This window comes from Gorilla gorilla, chromosome 4, assembly GCF_029281585.2.
Source record: "Gorilla gorilla gorilla isolate KB3781 chromosome 4, NHGRI_mGorGor1-v2.1_pri, whole genome shotgun sequence".
In the NCBI taxonomy this organism is placed as follows: domain Eukaryota; kingdom Metazoa; phylum Chordata; class Mammalia; order Primates; family Hominidae; genus Gorilla; species Gorilla gorilla.
Window position 1 is genome coordinate 98,555,199 of NC_073228.2, and position 24,364 is coordinate 98,579,562.

At 37.1% G+C, this 24,364-nt stretch overlaps 1 protein-coding gene across 8 annotated transcripts in view; it reads right to left on the reverse strand.

Annotated features, from left to right (window-relative positions):
• The window catches only part of KIAA0825 (KIAA0825 ortholog), a 473,030-nt gene that overhangs the window by 285,429 nt on the left and 163,237 nt on the right, over nt 1-24,364 (reverse strand). For all 8 annotated transcript variants that reach the window (XR_010133628.1, XM_055387134.2, XM_063705867.1 and 5 more), the window contains 2 exons: nt 22,590-22,700; nt 9,618-9,757 (listed from right to left, as the gene is read on the reverse strand). Coding sequence is in view for 7 of the 8 variants with exons in the window: in XM_055387134.2 (XP_055243109.2) it covers nt 9,618-9,757; nt 22,590-22,700 (251 nt within the window). In the remaining variant the exon portion in view is untranslated. The remainder of the gene's footprint in view (nt 1-9,617; nt 9,758-22,589; nt 22,701-24,364) is intronic.

Genomic DNA, 24,364 nt, shown 5'->3' on the forward strand with positions numbered 1-24,364 from the left:
ACTTCTTATTTCAAAAAAAATCATCCTCACAAAGTCTCTTGTTTTTATTTTAGAATTCATTTAAAAACAATAGACTTTCAAGAAATAATGGCTCTTCTAGCAAGGACCACTTAAAACATCAAGTGCGCAATTTACTCAATTTTTCTGTATCTAATTTTTCTCATTTGCAAAATGGTCCTAATAATCCCGGGCCATAAATGAAATAATATGTTAAATCATTTGAGTTGCTTGGGAAAAGATGCTGCAGAAATTCATTATAATAGTATTACTTGTAATATAATGCCCAATCATTTTACACACTAATACTGGAAGCACATTAACTACTAAGGAAGACGTATGTTTCTACAGTCATATTAGACATTTTGTAAGTTCCATGAACAGATAGAATATAAAATATTTCAGTCTCTGCCAAGCCAGATTAGATTTGATTCAATGCAGGTGAAACATCACAGCAAAATTCAAACTGCCAATCTCCCAAGCTATATGCAAAGATTCTCAAGGAGTCCTAAATATATAGAACTTGAGAATATTTACTTGGTCTACCTCTCATCTTCAAATACATGACAGCTGCTAGGCAACACCTTCTCAGGCACAAAGATGTCCAAAAGTGAGAACCTCATCTCCCAGGAGACACTTTAAATGTATGCTTACGTGGAAGGGGAGGGTTACTGAGAAGCACAGGGAAAGACCATTGCATAGAGAGCACAGGAGTAATCAGAGGATAAAAAAATGCATCAGACATATTTTCCAGGCATTCAGTATAAAAAAAATGAAGAGAATCTAACATAAGTTAAGTACCTACTATGTTCCAGGCAATGCACTGAGTACTTTATGTTTATTTACCCTTTAAAGCTCAAAATGAATTAATAAGGTCAATATTAGTACCCCATTTAGAAATGAGAAAATGAGACTTTAGAGAGATCAATGAATAAAACAGAATTGTCATAGAAAATGAATAGGCCTGCAATCATTCAACAAATACTTTTTTAAAGCATGTTCTATGCTGTCAGTACCAGTCTAATGTGTCATGAACCAGGCCAGGCACTGGGGATAAAATGGTGAACTATCCCTGCCCTCCTAAGACTCATAGTGGCTGAAGTAGACATTAAATACCAATTACATCAATTAACATTTCACTTAAAATTGTGACAAAAAGAAGTACAGTGGGACCTCACCCAGCCAGGATGATCAGGGATGACTTCCTAGGAAGTAACATTTATGCTAAAAGGTGACTAACAGATGCCAGGTAAATAGAGATAAGAAATGGTCTAGGCAGAAAAAAAATAAATAAAAACAACATTTCAAAGGCTCTGTAGCAGGAAAGAACTTGGCATATGGGACAATTGAAAAGGCACTGGTATTAGAGCAGCTCCCCCTTTCTTCAAGTGACTTCTTCAGGGAGATTGCTATTATAAATTACAAATCTATGATGCACAACCTAAACCACAGAATGCATGACCCTGTGTTGGAGCATACTATGCTGGGGGTGAGTAGGATGAGATGAGCTGGACAAGTTGGCCACATCTAGAGCATGCAGGGGATTGTTGGTGTTGCAAGGATTAGGGTTCTTACTCTAAAAGCATTGGGTAGCCACTATCAGTTTTTAGCAAGGGAGTAACATAATCAGTTCTGTATGTGAATAAGATTATGCTTGCTGACCACTGTGAATGTCCTGATAATAATTCATAATAGTTCATAATTCTTAAGTAAATTGTCTTTTTATAAACCTACAATATGTTACGAGGACAAGCCACATACTCAAATTCTTTTGCCTTCTATAGCAGCAGATACCTTGTTTGATATCCCTGCTACAGAGAAAGTTGCCTGGGAACCAGCAGCAGCGGGAGCAGCATCACCTGGGAGTTTGTTAGAGAAACACATAATCCATAATCTCAGGCCCCACCCATGACCTACTGAATCAGAATCTGCAGTTTTAACCAGATCCCCAGGTAATATGTTTGCACTTAAAGACAAGAAGCCTTATTTTACATAATCCATATCCCACTACCTCCCCTAGAAGCACCACCCCCACCTCACCCTCATGAAGTCTCAAAAGAATCTAAATGGTAACTCTTTCTGGGACTAATAATTTTATGGGGCCCACTGATACCTCTAAACTAGTTCATCAGCATTCTTGGATAGGATCTTTGGATAGGATCCCATATGGTGACACACAAATATGGTTCTTAGTAAAGAAAGTGACAAAAAAAAAAAAAATAGAACAAGTCAGAGTCCTGTAGTGCAGACATCATTACTAGCAAAAGCAGCCTATGACATTATTGTTATGTTGGCTAACAATGGGTTATTTTAGGTCACCTCCTTCAAGGCAGTTATTAAATTGCACTTTGGTCACACTTGTAAAACAAAACACATGGCTGGGTATCTGTAATCCCAGCACTTTGGGAAGCAAAGGTGGGAGGATTGCTTGAGGCCAGGAGTTTGAGACCAGCCTGGGCAACATAGCAAGACCCCATTTCTAATAATAAAGAACTAAAAGAAAAACAATAACAGGAAAATACACACACATACCCACACACCATACACAACAAAACACCAAGCTTCTGCCATAAAATGCCTTATATTACCTGAAAGACCAAGAAAATATTAACTATATGGTAAGATAATTTTAAGTTGATTCATTCATTTTATTTTATTTTATTTTATTTTTTGAGATGGAGTCTCGCTCCATAGCCCAGGCTGGAGTGCAGTGGCGCAATCTCGGTTCACTGCAAGCTCCACCTCCTGGGATGTGAACCTCCCGGGTTCACATCCTGCCTCAGCCTGCAGAGTAGCTAGGACTACAGGCGCCCACCACCACACCTGGCTAATTTTTTATATTTTTAGTAGAGATGGGGTTTCACCGCGTTAGCCAAGATGGTCTCGATCTCCTGACCTCGTGATCCGCCGGCCTCAGCCTCCCAAAGTGCTGGGATTACAGGCGTGAGCCACTGCGCCCGGCGATTCATTCATTTTAAGGCAACAGTTACTTGCTAATGGTAGTAGCCTTTTAGTCAGAATTTTCTCTAGATATTTTTCTTTGTTATCTTTAGGCACTTTGTCATGAGGTTAAAAGGTACAAAAGGTACTATGAAAATTATCTACTACTTAGGTTTCTGATAGTTCCCATGAATTGTGCAATATTGCTATTTGGTAAATGTTCTGTGGCTCTGCTTGGAACATGTGGTGCTGTGTGAATGGAAACAGAATTTGAAAGCCAGCTGCCTGGGTCAAATCCTTCTTTGTCATTTACTAGTTGTGCAACTAGGATTTCTCTGTGTTTCAGTTTCCTCATCTCTAAAAGGGAAATGACAATCATACCACACAGAGCTGTTATGAGGTTTCAATAAGTAAACACATTTAAACTACTTAGAAACAATGTCTGGAACATGTTAAATAGCATGCATTTACTAGTTTGCTGCTGCTATTATATTACAAATTAATATTATCAGAAGTCAAGAAGTTTTACTGGCAATTATTCTTGGGGCGATAGGCAAAGGAAAGAATGTTAGTCACACTTCATTCAAATGTCACTAGCAGGAAAGGTTACCTGCTAACAATTGGGAAATTGCCAAATATTTGTTCCTTTGATGACACATGTAAGAAACCTGTAAGGCCATGTGGCCTCAGCAAGATAATTACCAGAACAATTGCCTTGGGTGTCAAAAGTCAATAATTCAAAATAGTGTCTCACAATTTTAAAATCTTCTGTGATCATTTGTAGTTGAGAGTTTCTTCCCTGCAGATTTAAGATGACCTAACTTAAAACCAAGAAACATTACCTTCTCCTGCCAACTGAACTGTACTCAGAGTGTTAAAAGCCACCTACCATGTGAAATCAGTTTACTTTTATTAAGTTTTAGCAATGTAATCATTCCTTCAAAATGCTACATATTTTATACAGAGAGGATTATTTTACATGGCAAAAACATAATTCCACTTCCTAAAAGTTTGCAGCCTATGAAGCATATATTATAAATCCTTACCATTCACTTATTTAGTTTTGTTATTTTCTGATGCTCAGTGAAGTTGCATCTGAGATTACAAGAGAGCCATTTCCTACAGGCTCTGTCGATTCTTTTGAAAAACATAAATTCTGAGAAATAATTTCCACAGAGCAAAACAAAAAGCTACAGACATCACTTTCACGATGAGATAAATCCCATATGCTTTAATCTTTATAGTACATGGTTATTGTCTTAGTCCATTTTCTGCTGCTATAACACAATACCACAGACTGGGTAATTTAACAAGAACACAAATGTATTTGGCTCACAGTTTTGGAGGCTGGGAAGTCCAAGAGCATGGCGCCAGCATCTAATGAGGATCATCTCATGGTGAAAGGGTGGAAGGCAGAAGCCAGTGTACAAGATACAGGGAAGTGGGCTAAACTCATCCTTTTTATTCGGAACCCCCTTGAGCAATTACTAAATCATTCCCATGATAATGGTATTAATTCATTCATGAAGGCAGAGTCCTCATGCCCTATTGACTCTTAAAAGGTTCAACCTCTCAACATTGTTACAATGGCAATTAAATTTCAACATGAGGTTTGAAGGAGACATTCAAACCATAGCAGTTGTTTATCAAGAAAAACTCTGTACCTAACAGTATTCAACAATTACTTATTAAACAAAGAGAACCTTGTTTTAAAAAATGTAATAAATGCATGTACTTCATATTTCTGCATTTTTATTCCTGAGACAATTTAACACAAAATTAAGTTTTATCAATTAGATGAAAAAAACTACTATTTTTTTTTCTTTTTTTTTAAGTTTTCAGTTCAGGGGTACATGTACAGGATGTGCAAGCTTGTTACATAGGTAAATGTGTGTCATGGGGGTTTGTTGTACAGATTACTTCATCACCCAGGTATTAAGCCTAATATCCATTAGCTATTTTTCCTGATCCTCTCCCTCCTCCCACCCCCCACCCTCCAACAGGCCCCAGTGTGTGTTGTTTCCTGCATGTGTTCATGTGTTCTCATCGTTTAGCTCACATTTATAAGTGAGAACATGTGGTATTTGGCTTTCTGTTCCTGTGTCAGTGTGCCTCTAGCTCCATCCATGTCCCTGCAAAAGACATGAGCTCATTCCTTTTTATGGCTGCATAGCATTTCATGGTGTATATGTACCACATTTTCTTTATCCAGTCTATCATTGATGGGCATTTAGCTTGATTTCATGTCTTTGCTATTTTGAATAGTGCTGCAGTGAACATATGCATGCACATGTCTTTATAATAGAACAATTTATATTCCTTTGGGTATACACCCAGTAACGGGATTGCTGGGTCAAATAGTATTTCTGTCTCTAGGTCTCTGAGGAATCTCTGCACTGTCTTCCACAATGGTTGAACTAATTTATGCTTCCACCAACAGGGAAAATTGCTCCTTTTTCTCCACAACCTTTCCAGCATCTGTTATTTTCTGACTTTTTAATGATAGCCATTCTGACTGGTGTGAGATAGTATCTCATTGTAGTTTTGATTTGCATTTCTCTAATGATCAGTGATGTTCAGCATTTTTTTTTCATGTAACTGTTGGCTGCATGTATATCTTCTTTTGAGAAGTGTCTGTTCATGTCCTTTGCCAACTTGTTAATCTGGTTAGTTGTTTTTTCATTCTAAATTTGTTTAAGTTCATTATAGATGCTGGATATTAGTCTTTGGTCCGATGCATAGTTTGCAAAATTTTTTTCCCATTCTATAGGTTGTCTGTTTACTCTGTTGACAGCTTCTTTTGCTCTGCAGAAGCTCTTTAGTGCAATTAGATTCCATGCGTCAATTTTTGCTCTTGTTGCAATTGCTTTTGGCATCTTCATCATGACATCTTTGCCCATATCTATGCTTGAATGGTATTGCCTAGGTTTTCTTCTACGGTTTTTATGGTTTTGGGTTTTACATTTAAGTCTTTAATCTATTTTAAGTTGACTTCTGTATATAGTGTAAAGAAGGGGTCCACTTTCAATTTTCTGCATATGGCTAGCCAGTTCTCCCAGAACCATTTATTAAATAGGGAATCCTTTCTCCATTGCTTTTGTCAGATTTGTCGAAGATCACATAGTTGTAGGTGTGCGATCTTATTTCTGGGTTCTCTGTTCTGTTCCATTGGTTTGTGTGTCTGTTCTTATACCAGTACCATGCCATTTTGGTTACTATAGCCCTGTAGTATAGTTTGAAGTCTGGTAGCATGAAGCTTCCAGCTTTGTTCTTTTTGCTTAGGATTGCCTTGGCTACCCGGGCTCTTTTTTTGGTTCCATATGAATTAAAATGGTTTTTTTCTAGTTCTGTGAAGAATGTCAATGGTACCTTAATGGGAATAGCATTGTATCTATAAATTTATTTTGGCAGTGTGTCCATTTTCACAATATTGATTCTTCCTTTCCATGAGCATGAAATGTTTTTCCATTTGTTTGTGTCATATCTGATTTCACTGAGCAGTGGTTTGTAGTTCTTCTTGTAAAGGTCCTTCACTTCCATTATTAGCTGTATTCCTAGATATTTTATTCATTTTGTGGCAGTTGTGAATGGAAGTCCATTCTTGATTTGGCTCTTGGCTTGACTGTTGGTGTACAGAAATGCTAGCAATTTTTACACATTGATTTTGTATCCTAAGACTTTGCTGAAGTTGCTTATTAGCATAAGAAGTGAAAAACACACTATTTATTTAAAAACTCGCACATAAAAAGCTGATAGTTATGTTGCTTGAAATATATAATTCAGAGTATTTTGCTCTAAAATTTTGCTTTGCTAATATTTCCTAATATAATCAAGCTTCTAAATTACAAAATGGTACTCTGAAATATCATGAGACTTTAAATCAAATAAAAATAAAATATCTAAAAATATTACAAATTAATTTTTGTGTGCATAATAATTTCTATATTAGTATAATTAACAAGATTCCATGAATATATTGTTTCTAATTTAAAGTGACAAGAATTCTATTGGAGATTAAGAAGTAGGTCAATCAATTGATCAGTAAATTCAGTCACTTTAGCCTAATGGTATTTGAAGTAGCTAGGAAAATTCCATACAAGACAATACCACTGCAGTCATGTAGTCTAATAGCCTTTGTTTAAAATGATGGGTGTTTGAGCAGGTTGGGTAAATACACTGCTGTACTCCATAAGAACCAGAATTAAAAATAGTACAGTATGATACCTTTGATAACTCCAAGTTTCTTTAAAACAACATCATGTTATACACACCAGAATGTGGACATAATTATTTTTGATAAGTAAATGTAGGATTCATTTGTAAGAGAACATGGTTAAATATTCATAACTATAATTGTACTTCCTATAGTTAGTGGCTGTCTCAATATAGTCAAAAGGTTTATCTCAACTGATTTTACAATCTATTCTCCATAGCTCTATCAGTAGGAGACCATTTCTCTTATAGGACCATGCCTGTGAGTTTCAAAGATCACATGAAAGTAACTCTCAGCTTTGTTAGATATTATCCTTGTCACGTAGCTGCTTTGTCTGAAAAGCACTTAGACTATAAAGTTTAAGTGAAGCACCATGTTTTATATTCTAATTGATCACTGATTGGCCAAGCACTGTTTACTGGACTGTTTATGTAAAAAGCACTGTGCCAGCTTAAGGAGGAATACAAAAATCTACAGTACAGCCTTGCCTACCTAGCTGGAAAGGTAAGTTAAATGCATGTGTACCAAGATGTCCTGGTTGATCCAAGCTGAGAGTGGACAGATAACAGTTCTTCCCAATACTACGCTATTCCACTTCAGGGTTTAATTTGCATGAGTATTTGTATTGGAAGGGCAGGGGACAGAAAGCTCTGGCTGGGTACAAAATCTAGATCTACTCGCTATTTATCAGATATGTGTATCTCTGGGTAAGTAATAATTATCTTCAATGCCAAGTCCTTATGCTTAACATAAGAGTAACAATAGTATATATTTTATAAGATTATAGAGAGAATCAAATTAGATAACACATATAAAATGCTTAGCATAGTGCTTGATAACTAATAAGTGAACAACAAATGTTGGTTATGTGAGGAAGTAGATTCCCTAGTGTGAGTTTTCTCTTTAGGAGAGTGGTTAAGCCTGAAGCTAAATAAATTGCTTTCAGATAAACTTTGTGAGATTTGAGTTCCAAACAGTACTGCTTGGGAGCTAAGGACATAAAATCAGATTCAGGGCTTGGGAGGGAGCAAGCTCTGCCTTTCTGCTTGGAACACAGTGAGGCCTGAGGAGTTGTGATGACCTTTGGCACCACATGGCTTTACAGTTTGGAGAGCACCAGGAGAGAAGCCATATTCTCACAAGAGAGACTGCTCCTAAGTGCCTTTTGGGAACCAAACATCGAGATGGATGGGAGAGAATATGGGGAACTGGTCCTGAGCAGATGTGAGAAAACAAAAATTATCAGAAATGACTGGAGCTATTTACACAAGGAAAGGCTATGAACCTCATTTGTATACTAACAGGCTGGTAGGGCCTGATGACATTTGCCTCATTCATATATAAACACAATAAAAATATAAGGCAGTGCATGCTAAGGGCAAATAAAGTAGCCAAGACGAAAGTTCACCATGAAGTTCAGGGGAGCAAGAGATTAGCGTTAAGACAGAGCATTCAAAGCTCCGAAACATCAGCTGGCCTTTGCAGACTGGTGGAAGCCAAGTTGTTTATGGCAGGTCTTTAAGTAGGAAAGATAGGTGAGCCAAGGTGTGGAGTGAACACATGCTTGGGGTTTTGGGGACAACAACTGTTACAGGAGTAAGTTGCAAGGAAATAGTGGGGAAAAGGTTAGAAAACTATTCTGGGATCATATTTGAATGGTGAAAGGACTTGGGTGCTTCAGGTGTTGGGGAACTACAGAAGAAAGATTTTGATTTGGGAAACCTACAGTGAAACTAGTAATTGATAAAGTTAATCAGGCTTCGCTTGTGGTACGTAATAGGAGAGATGCACAGGAGTATGTGAAAATGGTGAAAAGCTCTTCCTAGATGAAGTGGGATAGCAATGAGATGTAATATTATACTGACATAACATTACTTACCATTTTCTTAAAAAGCATTTGCAGGGGAAAAAAAGAAACTAATTAAGAGAAGTATGGTCTTATATTACTCCTCAATTTCCATTCAGAATTTTCTGATGATTACTACTCTGTGCTCCAACGGATATAGCTGTAGGCCACATCTTGCTTGTTTGTAAGTTGCACAAGCACCCTTCATGATACACTGAAATTCCCAGTGTTAATCTAATACTCTGTCTCTGTCTGTCTCTGTCTCTCTCTTTCTCTCTCTAGGTCTAATTCAGATTGTGCTTTGGAAATATAACTGCAGTCCTACAATTTTTTTAGGCATTTCAAACCCTGCGTATTGATACATTTCTATATAATGGTAGTTGTGATAGAACAGTGTCATATAAAAATATAGTTTTCTCTCATTCAGAGTCATTGAAATAAATTTTTTCAAATAGGTTGGTAAAGCGATTTAATGCTTTTGACTGCTGCTAACCCAACTGAATGTTGATACATGCTATTGGTTTACATCCTTCTTCCAATGTTTGCCTAGGAAAAAAAAGTTATTCAACTCGAGCAATGACTAGGTTTTTCGAGGACATTCTTATAACTACACATACTCACTTGAGCTCTTCAGCAAGATTCTCAGTAAAAGTCCATCATGATGCAGTAGGGTTTCCAGAAGCAAGTTCCAGTTACAACGTGGCTGGGATAAGAGCAGTTTCAACTGACCCTCGGCTTTCAGTCCTCCAGCTGATGGAGTCCTTTCAAAATGCAAGATAAAGATGGAGTAATGAAGTTAATTTATCTATGAAATTAATAGCCTTAAAGTACAGATGTAATGCTAACTCCTTTAAATGTCAGTTCCTCCCAGATTACTCTGAAAATGCTTTCATGCTTACTTACTTTAGGGTTGCCTGGGGAAGGAATTACACTTAATCTCAACTAGCTAAAAGCAAATTAACATTTGGTACCTTGCCAAATTTAAAACTGATACAAAATACCCATGCCTATGTTTCATGGAACTATGTCTGTTTTTGTTTCACGGAGAGAAGAAAAATTACTTATGCATTTTTTGAATGCATTCATTTGTTTATTCACCAAATATATCAATGCCTACTATGTGCTATTAACTTCTTTCCTTATTGATTGAAAGAAGTTCTGATGAGTTTCACTAGTTTGTAATTTGCTATATAACGTGATTGCAGAGGAAAAAAAATCAAAGCTTCTGTCAAGGGTCAACCGTAATCTAATTATTTAATATGTAAAGCCTTACATCAACATTCAATTATCAGAACTGCTGCTATTACTCTGTTACCTACTTGGGTAATCATTTCATCAAAGGGAAAGAATTCCGAGGCAAATACGCTTCTGCTTGAAAAATTATCAGTGTTGAACAGAAAATAGAAATCAGGTCTCTCACATCACCACTTTCATTTACCAATGAATCAGCAGGAGAGCAAAGGAACTGATAACATTATTTACTTTTCCCTTCTAAAATCTAGAAACCTAAAATTTAGATTGGCTAACAGTTGCAAAATGGGAAATCAACTTACAAGGAGAACAACAACAAAAAAGGCAGGAAATAGTTAAACTCAATCTGGTGACAGCCTTAAGGACATGGGAATAGGGCGGCACGGGGAAGGGAAGGTGGACTGAGCAATCTAGAGGTGAGAATGGCAGCATCATATGCTTCAGGGTGGAAAGTAATGCAGAGCAAGGGGTATCACTGAGAGAGGCAATCTGCAGCATTATCATTAGCAGATGCAATTTACTGTGTGGTAAGCCATCCAGTTATCAACACAGTCTAGACCAATGGTTTTCAAAGCTTGGGCCCCAAACCAGCAGCATCAACATCACATCCTAATTCTCCAGCCTCATCCCATCAGAAATTCTGGGGTGGGGATTGGGGGCGGGGAGCGGGGGACAGGGCAGAAATCTATGTTTCAACAATCTTTCTCCAGGAGATTCTGTTGCATGCATGGTAAGGCTTGATGCATGTAGGCAGTGCTTTCTGAAGCACAGGCAGTAGGGTTAGGACCAATTAGCATCCTCTTTCCTGCCTCTGCCTTTGCACAGGTCCACCTTGGCTGCACCCACAATGGGCTAAATGTTTGTGTTCCCCCTCCTCAAAATTCATATGTTGAAACCCTAATCCCAACGTATCTGGAGATGGGGACTTTGAGAGATAACTGAGTTCATGAGAGTGGAGAACCCATGAATGGGATTATAGTCCTTCTAAGAAGAGGCTGGAGAGTTAGCCTGACCTCTTTCTGCATGAGGATACAAGAAGTTCGCTATGGGAAACCTGGAAGAAGGCCTTCACTAGCATGCAACTGTGCTGTATCTCATCTTAGACTTTCAGCCCCCAGAACCATGAGAAATAAATGTTTGTTAAGCCACCCAATCTATGGTATATTTGTTATAGCAGCCAGAGCTGAGATACCATCCATGCAATAAACTCCCTATAACCTTTCATCTTTATCTTAATCCTACTCTTCCTTTAATTTGCAGCAAAAATTCTCTATCCCTGTGAAGTCTTCCCTAAAAATTTCTCTTCATAGTGGCAAGTTTACACATTTCAGCACTTTATTATTTCATCAACTAAAGTTTTATCTGTTCAATTCACCCAGATTCGAACTTTGTGAAGACACTTGCTTTATATCCCAAAGCTTCTACTAGTGAACTAAGCACATTTAAAGGCTTTCTAAATGTTAACTGATTGATTTTTCTGCTCATAAATGAGTAGGCAAACTTATAGGAAAAAAATGATGAGGATGCTTTGCCAAAAGGCTGGCTTAAACAAAAGTGAGAAGATTCAAAGACACAAAATGAAAAAGTATCGAAGCACCTCCCCCTTGGCTTGGAATGGTGTTTGGAACATCTCATAACTTTATTATGCACAAAATCCATCAGCTTGTGTTTGAACCTTGGGCCAACTCAGGCTTCCCATGTAAAACTCTGATAACATATCTCAAATTGGAGTAACTCCTCAGGCAATTGGTGGGGCACTGTTAGCTAGGAAACCTCCTGCCTTGGGTGAGTGGTAAAGAGAGAAGAAGGGTGTTACTAAACTCTAGGGCCAGAGGAATCAAGTTTATCAGTTCTGAACATCCCAGGAGTTCTGAATTACTTTTGCAGATTAGTCTGGGTCTGGCTTTTGCAGTAGTTCCAAATGTGGTGCCAAAGGAAGAACTCACTAGATGAGCCCTTTGGACTAAAAATCTAAAACAGATCCTTACAATGGTTGCCCCTACTTCCATCCTAAACCCTAAACACTGATTCTAGATGCTCCCTTGGGGTTCAATGGATGAAAAATGCTACTTGGTAGTAAGCTGTATATTAAAATTGACTTGGGTTTTGAACATTTCCTACCTATACATTATGCTTGAGTTGAGTGCTAACTTAAGGATCCATTTAATGAACTGAAAGATCTCATTTGGCTGAAGTGTAGAAAGGAAAGGGAATCTTTGAGAGATAGTCTGAAGAAGGAGCCAAGAGCTAGATTGTGGAGAGCCTTAATATCCCAAGGTGTGGATTTTAGGCCCATTGGAGAGTTTAAGGCAAAGGAGTTTCCTGATCTTGTTGCAGTGTGGTGAATGGATTGGAGGTGGTTGGTGTTTTCCTTAGCCCTTCAGTCATGGAATAAAATCATTTGAATGTCACTTTATGCCGCTGTATCTGAATACCTGGTTATAAATAAAATCTCTCATTTACCAGATGGAAAGCTGTTTGTTGACATGTACCTCAATTCTTGGATCTTTCAACTTATCACAGATTTTGAAATGTACAGTAGAATGACTCACTATGAGGAAAAATAAAATAGTACAAACATTCTTCAATCACCAAGCTCTGAGTAATAAATGCATTGAGGAATCTGTGTTGGGCATATGGAGAAGCATATGTTCCCTCAGCCTTTGAGCTGGTGGAGCTGTGAAAGTGAGATTAGCCTTACAAAAAATGACAGAAAGGGAAATTTTATATATATATATATATATATATACACACACACACACACACACACACGTATGTATGTATCAAATATGTACATGTTGAATTCCACCGTAATACAAAGGAGGAAAATGTTATAAATCCTATAGAACTCATAAATCTTGTACTAGGAGACAGGATGAATTGATGGCTGGGTTGTACTCAGCTTATACTGCAATAAGTGCTGTATTTCTGGGGCACAAATTTGCCTAAAGAATTTTTAAATTCCAAGTAGTAATGGGGTCCAAGCATTATTGGTTCATGAAACTATTAAACTATTTTTATAAAATCATTGTGAAAAATCTTAGCTACATTCAGGTATGTTTATGAAAATTCATCAATTAGCTCACATACTTTCTTCAATTTTTTGGTATGTACTCATGCTGCAATAGAATGTTTAAACAAAATCTTAGCTGTATCAGTCATACTGTCCTGACTTCCAACTTGATGTGAGGTAAGGCTTGGGCCAAGAGAAGGCTCTGCAGTAGGGTTCACACTGGGATATGAGTAGCCTTATTGCTCAGGCCACATGACCATGGGGTATATTGTTCCTACCATTTATATATTATGCAGAAGCTGCAAGACTAGCAGAAAATTGGAATGGACTCCAAAATTCACAGCTTGGGAATGACACTCAGTGGTGCTGGAATGCTGTCCCTCAAGACTTGATACTTATTTTTAACCAACAACCATTATATGGTACTGTGGCCCCAACAGACAAACTACATAGATCTGAGAGACAAGGGGTGAAAGTAGGAGCAGCCCCTCCCACCAAAGATTGTGATAATCCACTTGGCAAATTTGTGCTTTCTATCACAATAACTATAAGCTCTGGAGGAGCAGAAGTTCTGGTTTCCATGGTGGGGTGGGATGGGGGTATACACACCTCTACCAGGGGGACCATTTAGGATCCCACTAAACCTAAAGTTATAGCTGCCATCTGGTCATTTTTGGCTCTCCATGCCAGCAGTCTATCAGGCAAAGAAAGGAATTACTTGCTGGTGAGGGTGATTAACCCTACTTATCATGAGGAGCTGGGCTTGCTACTGCATAAAGGGAGCAGCGAAGTGTATCTGTAACTCAAGAGATTCACCAGGGCATCTCTCAATGCTTTCATGGCTGGCAATTATCACATTCAGAAGACTTCAGTAACCAAGTCTGATAAGGGAATAGTAACCAGGAGTTCAGGTTACTTTGAGGATGAAGGTCTCAGTGACCCCACTGGGCAAGTAACATAAATCAGCAGAGATGATGGCCAGTCATGAGGGAAAGATGGAATAGGTGGTAGAAGAATGTAATAATAAATATCACTTGCAGATTCAGAAATATCTGCAGCAGGGGGTACTGTAGCCTGTCCTGCTAAGTCCATTGTCATTAAGCTTAAATAAATGAATAAATTGTAACCAGCTATGACCCTGAAGAATCAATGATAGAATTCAGGGAACCTAACATAGGGAATAAGCAGATCTCAGTGGTGTAAAGGGTAGGGCCACAGAAGACATTCTCAATGACCCCATGTATTAATCCGTTTTCACATTACTCTAAAGAACTACCTGAGACTGGGTAATTTATAAAGAGGTTTAATTGACTCACAGTTTGCATGGCTGGGGAGGCCTCAGGAAACTTACAATCATGGCAGAAGGCGAAGAGAAAGCAAGGCACATCTTACACGGCAGCAACGCTAATCTAGCACCTGAATCACTAAGACATTGGACAATACTGAATAACTCAGCCATCCTTTTGAGGAGCAGAAGTTAACTCCTTGGTGCCATTGATTATTATTGGTCCCTGTCTATAAGATATTGTCCTATTACAGGGAGTTCAGAAAAAGTCTTCCCTAGCAACACATTCCTGACCCAGTAAGAAAGTGGTTCAATATTTCTTCCACTTTATCATACTTGAAGTAAGTCCTTTCAACATGTTTAGATAATTGATAAAACTTGCCACTCTCTGAAATATATAGCTCTTTACTAACAGCAGCTATGAATGATAGTTTAGTATTTATGTGATGAATGCCACTGAGGCACTTCAGCTCATGGAGTCCTCATGACCCTCCCATGAGAGTATCTCAGAAGTTAAGGGAAGAAGATGTTTCAAGATGGAGGAAGTAGACCGTAGGACTACATGCTGTCTTCAAGAAGATTAATAAGATTGTATTGTATTTATGTCTCAACATCCTCACCAAAATATAAACTGTTTCATATATGGGGAAACTGAACTGAATCACTCCTAGGCTAACTTTCCAAAATCACAAAACTCAACAAGTATGCAAACCAATGTGAAAACCTATAGCTGTTTCCTATCATCACATTGCTGGCTTCATTTCTATATTCTGAATTATGTAATATATTTAAGCCATGATAGAAAAGACATAAACCTTAAGATATCTAGGTGCATATGCTAAATACCTAGTTCAGTTGACATTTTCACTTTTTAAAGTAACTGTTCCATAGACACTGACTTCCCTCTGAAAATCTTTTCATACTGCTTGTCCATCCACACTCTGGAACAGCCATTTAAGATCTCTGGTGTTTAAATCTCTCATTACTTCTCCGCTGGCTATTGGCACTATGTCAACGCTTGGCACCTCATCAGAGCACAAGATCGCTAAGCTCTTTTCCTCAGTCCCGCAGAACAGTTTTTCAGCAGCAGTTGGGAGACCAAAAACTCTTTTTGTCCTCCTCCCTAGATATTCTCTCCTGAGGACACTAGAAGTCACCTCCTCATTAAGACGGTGCTTCCCCTGCCTGGGCCTTACCACACAGATCAAATGTTCCCACCATTTAATATAGCACTTATGCAATACAATACTTTAATATAGCACTTAGGGGACACAATACCAGTTTGAATTTTTTTATTCATTCATTCAACTAATATTTATTGTTTAACTTATATATGCTAAACTATGGAGACATAACAGTAAGCAAAAAGCAGAAATTCCTTATTATAGAATTTAGTGGAGGACACATATATAGTTTAAGTGATCATACAAATAAAGATAAAGTAACAATTATAAAAACTCATTGAAAGAAAAGTAAAAATGCTATTAGAAGTTGTAGTAAAAAGGAAGTTAACTAGTCTTTGGGGTTGATAAAAGGCTTCCCTGCAGAAGTCACATTTGAGCTGAGAGATGAAGATAAGCTGGCATTACCTATGTGAAGGAGAAAGACATTTTACTGAAAGGGAAAAGCATATGCAAAGATCCTGTGGCAGAAAGGAACATGGCATAGAAAGAAAATGTAAATGGGTTAATGTGTGGAAAGCAGAATTCACAGAGTAGCAGGTATCAGAAGCAGGTTGAGAAGTGGGTAAGAGTTACATCTATGCAGCTATTGTAGCCTATGCTCGTTTTTTGTACATATTTAAGGATAACGGTGAATTCATGGAAGGTAAGCCATAAGTATGCCATGATAAAATGTGAGTTTTGAAAATAGATTTGGGTTTGAGAAAACTCTTGCTACAGTTGGAGAATATTATAAATGGAAGTCAACATGTACACAGGAAAAATGCTAGTGGTCACTGGAGTAGTTAAGAGAGAGATGATGATAGTTGAGACTAAGGTGAAACTGGTACTATGGAGAGTAGATATTAGAAGTTAAAATTAATGAGACTTAGTAATGGATTTGGTGTGTAGGAGAGCAAAAACGAGGCGTCCAATTGCCTCCTAAGTCTAAGTCTCTGGCTTCTACAATTGGATGGACATACCATTAGCTGAGATAGGGAATAGTAGGAGAAGATCTGTTCGGAGGGGAATATCCTAAGTCCAGTTTTGGTTATGGTGAGTTTGAGATGTCTTTATGATTTCCAGGTGTAAATTTCAAGAAGGTAGTCATGTATGGTTGGTACCCATATATTATGGATCTGTAGTCTTAGGAGAGATTAAAATTAATGATATGGATTTGGGGGGGCACACAAAGAGTACAGGAAACATAGAATGTTATCATCATCAAGAAAAAAGGTTACAGTATAGAATACTAACAATGTTCAATATTTAATTGCCAGGTTAAAGTATATGAACCTGCAAAGGAAACAGAAAAGCAGCAACAGGAAAGAAAGAAGACAAAAGTGGGTAAAAATCTCAGGAGGAAATCAAGAGAATACGTCAAGATGGAGGGAGTAGACAATGGTATCATATACTGTGGTCAAGTAGGCAAATACAATTGATTTCTTCACCAACATGTGACAATATGAGGAAAGGGACTTTGTCTTAAATGTCATTGCCTGCCTCTTTCTTCACCATTGACACCTAGCATAATGCCTTACATGGAGAACATTTTTTGAATGCATTTATTGAAGGAATGATTAAACACATCTTGCTAAACTAAATAAAAGGAAAGACCCACATAGCATGTAATATGAATATAATGAAACCAAAGATAGCTTAATATTTTTAGGGAGGAAAATATATGTATATAAATACAAAACAGGATTACATTGAATAGAAGCATAGTAGAAACAAAAAGCCCAGTGGAAAGAAATATATACAGCTCAAAATGGACTGGCCATGAATCAAAGCATCATGTTGTCACCATAAAAGAAAATTAGTAGTTAAAATGAATGGACTGTTTACTCACACTGATTATACTTCTTGGACTCAGTGTACAGTTATGACCTACTTAGCTAAGGAAGACCTGAAAATGCTTTTTTAAACCACATGAAGAGGTAAGTTTAGAAAATGATAAAGGGCATTATAATGCAACATATTATAATTGACTAGGACAGCATTCTTTCTTGAACATTTCTATGAATGCACAATATGGTATCTGTGTTAACCTTGAGATTAATACATTTTTCATATGTCTTAGCTTAATCTAGTATGAAACTGATTATCCTTTCTAAATCAACTCACGTTGTTAGCCTGTACCACTGCTAGGGACAATGAATAGAGTACATTTTACTTACTGCTTTGAAAATGTATTTATTTTCCCTAAAATAAACTCTTCTAAACTCTATTCCCAGGGTTCTAGGAGAATATGAAAAATTGTGCTTTTATCCATTTCATAGTTTTCTCTAGTAAGATTATAGACAAATTTATGGTCCATACTGCTATTTGTACATTTTTAATTCTATTTGTATTCTGAATTTCATGTCCTTTTTGTTTGTTTCCTTCTCAGCCACTTTTAATTAATTATCTTAGTTTATTTAATGTTGCTAAAAGCTGACTTAAATTCTTTCTGAAACAATGTGCAGGTACAAATAAGTAAGCAAATAGATGAATAAATTACTAAGTTCCTTCATGATATTAACTATTTCAGTCACCTCTCCTCTCGGCCTTCCCTTTTACCAAAAGATAGGCCTAATATATTTTTTGTTTGTCATCATCCAACTCCTGTATTTCCTTGAACAGTTCATTTTAGTTGCTAAAGTGAAGAACAGAGTTTTGAAGGATAATTTGGGGGTGAAAGACTCATACAGACAGCTGTTACAGGTGAGGGAAATGAATGGAAAGGTGAGATTTTTAAGGTCATATAATGGTGGTCTAGGAATCCCCATTGTAATGTCTGATAAATGCAAATCAATAACTTTAGTTATTTTAAAATTGCTTTTATTGCTGCCCTGGGTTCCTCTGATTGTACGGTGCTCTGAGCACACTGGATTATAAATCACATGGATCACGTCTTTCTAAGCAGATTATATGGACTTAGTTGAAAATATGACACCTAATGGGCAGGGGGCATATCGGTGAGAGTCCTCCTAACATAACTTACATGGAGAACTTAGAAAGACAAAGGAGAGAACCAAAGGTATTCCAAGAAAGGAAACTGCATAAACAAAGGCCTGAAGCTGAGAACAAGCAACAAATTCAATATTAAAAATATGGAATAACTAAGTCTTAAAGACACATGAGGAGACTGACTTAACTGGAGCAGAGAAAACTCTCCAGGAAATAAGCCAGAAAACTCTCCAACAAGTAAGCCAGGAGTGACAGTGTGGCTGAAGCAGAAGCTACTACAGGTTTCTGAATGAGAGAGAGATATAATGAAAACAGTCTTGTAAACACGTTAAATAATAGTAAAATGGACTAAGGTTGTTATAATGGGGTGGAGAGAAAGGGTGATTCTAAGAGAATTTTGGAAGAAAAATGAACTAAACACAATAATAAACTAGGACTAGAGGAAGAAAAGGCTCAACATGGAAATCATGATCAAGACTGTATTTTGGAAGCATGTAGCAACACTGTTACTCCTAATAGAAAAGACTCCCTGCATGAAGGACAAGGGAAGAAGGGAAAGAAGGATCATTTGAAGACATCGTATTGAATGAAAGTGGGTATTCAAGAAATAACAACAGCTGGACATATACCGTTGGGGTATAGGTAATCACTCAAAGCTATACATGCAGCACTGGAAATCATCTGTATAGAGGTTACAGGTTAAGCCATGTGAATAAAAGAGAAATCAAAGAAAATAGATTTTCTTTTTGCTTTTCAAAAAATGTATTCACAGGCCGGGCACAGTGGGTCATGCCTGCAATCCCAGCACTTTGGGAGGCCAAGGTGGGTGGATCACTTGAGGTCAGGAGTTTGAGACCAGCCTGGCCAACATGGTGAAACCCTGTCTCTACTAAAAATACAAAAAATTAGCTGGGCATGGTGGCGCGTGCCTGTAATCCCAGCTACTTGGGAGGCTGAGGCAGGAGAATCGCTTGAACCTGCGAGGCAGAGGTTGCAGTGATCCAAGATCGTGCCATTGGACTCCAGCCTGGGTGACAGAGTGAAACTCCATCTCAAAAAAAGAGTATTCATAATTAATAAAATTAAATTATAATCACTATAAAAACTTTGGAAAATATAGACAACTATGTAGATGAAAATTAAAATTGCTTGCAATCCTACCACCCAGAGATAAAAACTATAACCCCACCACTATATATCCTTTCAATATTTATTTTTCTATATGTACTTTTTTGTGCTCTAAATATGGTAGTAGAGCATAGTTTAACACTTCCTAATGATGTCCCACCTTCCAATAATTGTTAATTCCCTGCAAAACAAGAGTTCTCTCACCCAGCAAGTTTGGGGAATCTGCATACTAGATCACTCCTTTGAGACTGTCTTAGTCCATTTTGTGCTGCCATAAAAGAATAACACAAACTGGGTAATTTACAAAGAAGAAAAAATTATTTCTCACAGTCTGGAGGCTGGGAAGTCCAAGATCAAGGTACCAGCATCTGGTGAGGCCATCTTGCTGCATCCTCACATGGCAGAAGAAGGGCAAGATAAAATGAACCCATTCCTGTAAGCCCTTTTTTATGGTAATACTAATCCATTTAAGACGGAAAAACCCACGTGATATAAATAACTTCCATTAGACCCCACCACCCAACACAGTTGCATTGGGGATTATATTTCCAACAGTGAATTTTGGAGGATACATTCAGACCATAGCAGAGCGAAACACTGCATACTAGCACGTCAGAATCCCTACAAAGTTAAATCACAAAAAAGACCTTACATAATTAATAACTGACAATCTTATTTGTGCAGTAGAATGATTTTTCATGTACACCTGTTAACATCATCCTGAACTGCTCTTCCCTTTGAAAGGTGGGGGTGTGGTTGTCAAGAGCTTAAGCTTTAGAATAGAACAGGCCTGGGTTCAGAGCCTGGCCTCCAGTTTTGTTCTCTCCAGAATGTTGCTGCCTATACAGCACTTTGCACTCCATAAAAGAAGCACCTGAGTACTTACCTTACAGAACTAGTGTGAGGTTTTAAAAAGATAATGTATGTAAAGCACTTAGCACTGTGTCTGGTACACACTCATCACTCTAAAAACTGAGTTGGCTTTGGTAATTTCATCGTTACTAATCTCAATTTTCCCCCTAACTTATCTACCACAATTATTTCTCTATGTAATTATTTTTCAAAACCCAGCCCTTTAATCACTCCACAGTAGTCTATTATGCCACTATTCCATACTGAATTGTTTAATGCTACAATGTAGAACATTTATTTCCATTTTTTCTCTTACAAATAATGCGCCGATGGATATCTTCATATATAAAACTTTGTCAACCTCTCTGATTAATTGCTTATAGTTGATTCCTAGAAACAGAATTGTTAGATAAAAGGGCAAAAATATTTTTAAGTTTTTAATACGTATTACTAAACTGCCCTCATGAATTTGCATAAAATTTCATTTCCACTACGAGCTGAATAGTCGTCCCCATGTTCTAGTCTTTGTGTTAGGATAATAATGGAGATTGATTGCTAAACAGAACAGAAAGAAAAGAAATGTGCATTTTTGCTTGCTGTAGATATAGAAAAGAGAAAGAAGTTAATATAAGAATTAGTGTTTGAAAGATAAGCCCATTTCCATGCTGATTTCCAGGACTCTAGCTGGGTTGATCCGAGCAAGCTTGGAAGTGGAAGTCTTACAGAGTTATGCCTAAAAGAGAATAACTCCAGTGGTTCCAGATATAAGATAAAAGCGGGCAGTAAAATAGGTTAAAGCAAATGTGATAATAACATGGAGAACAGATATGTTTATAGACTTAGGAACTCATCAAATGACACAGCTTGTTTGCTTGACTCACACTGTAAGAGATCCAGTCGTTTGTTACTTTTGCAACAATGAGTATTAAGGAGTTGGCTATTTAATTCGTAATGAAATAAAATATATTTATGGGCAAGATGGCAAGATATATTTACACACAAGATGACAGAGCATTGAGACTATTCTATTTCTAGGACTCAATCATAAGTAATTAACTAGAAATGTAGACAAAGTTTTCCATGTAAATGAGGTAATAACAATACATTGAGGTCCTTGAAGATGGGGTCTATGTCTCATTAATGTTGGATTTTTCATTACCCATATGGAAATAGGCACACATTAGGCAAACAGTGTAAGTTTGTTGCGTCTATGGAAACTTCTGTATATGAGGTTTTCACACCCTCTATTTATGGGTAACCATCTTGTTCCTCAAGAGAGAGATATAGTCAGCTTAGATGGTAAAATAGCTGATAGTGTATTTCCAAGATGAATCAAGAATATATGGGGATTAACAATATCTCCTTTAGCTGTACATGATATTTTTATTCTCAGATACCAAGGAAAGGTACTTTCCAATGTTATATTTAGCAAGAAATCAAACTGCCATTTCACATAATGCCACAAAATGCCATCAGATTACTCTGGAAGCACATTTCATACTTTAAATGATTTTTCTTGTTTTTAAGTGCTGTTAATTAAATAATAAAAGCGAAAGATCCTACTCATAATTTAAAAAGTCACTTCTCTCTCAACTTCTACCTAAGGCTCTGAGTTAGTTACATGTCTATGTTTGATAATTAGCTTGAGAACTGCCAAATCCCCAGTCACAGATCAAGAAAGACAAGTTTTAAAATAAAACTAAATTCCAAAAATTTACAGTTTTCCATTACATCACTAAAGCTATAAGCTAGTAGAATAATTATGAGGCCCATGCGTTTGATTCTTGAGCTAAGAAAAGAGAAATAATACTCTTTACTTACCTGCCAATTGTGAAAAGTTGTAAGTTCTTTTTGTAAGATATAAGTTCGTTTACATCCATCGATAAAAATTTCTATTAAATTTTAAAAGGAATCATAGAATTATAGATAGTATGGCATTTAGAGGCTCTCACCTGAGTAAAGAAGGGTAGAAATGTGATATGCAAGAAACCCAATATAATGGTTGCTTAAAAAATGATTTTAAGGAATCTGAAGCAGACTCATCCAGGCCATGCTGAAAAGTCCTAGGGAAATACAAATAATTAGTTTAGAATATACAGGAAGCATTAACTATGACCATTGAAATAACTTTTGATTTTTACTTAGGATTCAGTTAATGATTTTTTTTGTTGTTTCTTTGTTTGGAGACAGAGTCTTGCTCTGTCGCCCAGTCTGGAGTGTAGTGGTGCGATTCCGGCTCACTGCAACCTCTGCCTCCCAGGGTCAAGCGATTCTCCTGCTTCAACCTCCCTAGTAGCTGGGGTTACAGGCACACACTGCCACGCGTGCCTGATTTTTTTTTTTTTTTTTTGTATTTTAGTAGAGATGGGGTTTCAACATGTTGTCCAGGCTGGTCTCGAACCCCTGAACTCAGGCAATCCACCCGCCTTGGCCTCTCAAAGTGCTGGGATTATAGGTGTGAGCCACTGTGCCCAGCTCAGTTAAAGATTTTTACACAAAATGGTATTGTGCTAGAATGGACAATGCCCCTACTTCATCCGCTTGGGATTTATGTTAATAGGTGGCTCAGGGGCCAGGTGGGCAAGTCAGCATAGCCATGAAAAACCACAAGTTGAGATTTAGAATTTTTACGAACCTTTATAAAACAATCTTTACACTTGGGGAAGGTGTAACAATACCATTATCATTTAATTTTTAAAAATCTCATGTTACATAATTTGTCATGACAAAACGATGAAGAATAGTACAATGAATATTACTTATGTTTCCCATGAATAGTATTTTTATGTCCCACTGTTATTTTCTTCAACCTGGATCCAATAAATGCCAGTATTTGCTTCATTAATGTAAAAATTTTAGCATGATGGTACCACTTTTTAATCTTTAAAGTGATTTATAAATATTAAATAATTAGAATTTATAATTAATTTTGTATGCTCCTAAGGATCTAGAGAGGGCTTATAAAGAAGAATTTAACTGTAAAATACATAATTATACTTTCAAAATTAAAACAATATAACCCGAATATCTGATCTACGGCTATCAACAGTTACTGTAACATTTTTCTAGATTGGCTCAAATTCAACTCTAAATCTTGACACAATAGAAAAGGATTTGTTACATAAAATCTTTAGCAGATAACTTGGCTAGTAACAAATGTATAACAACAGGAGATTATATTTTCCTACACAGAGTTAAGAGTAATGACTGGGAATGCTTTAGAAATGGAATTTTTGAGGTAGTACCATCTCTCTTTATATACAGTACAGGAGCAATAGTGTCTTTTGATATCCAGAACAGAATTCCATTTTGAAAATCCACCTTTATCTTTTCACTCCACATCTTGCTTCTTGTATCCTCATGCTTTTTCAAATCTGACCCTTCTCTCCCCCTAGTTGTCTTGCTAAATAGAACATCTTCTAATTAAATAGACTTGGACATTTTTTAGACTTTAATATATCATCTCTTCTTTAAAAGGCTTTTTTTCTCACTAAATCTCAGATCAAAACAGAAATTCCTTAAATAGGCTTCAAAGTCAGGCTGTAATATTTCCATCCCATGTATTCCACTATGTGAGCTAGAGAAGTAGGCAGAAGCCAGACCAGGTACCAGGATATGTATTTCTAAGGAGTTTGGACTTAGTACTGGCAATAAAGAATCACTGAAGAGTGTATAGCATGGGATTAACACTAGCAGTTTTACATTCTAGAAAAATAACTTTAGCAGT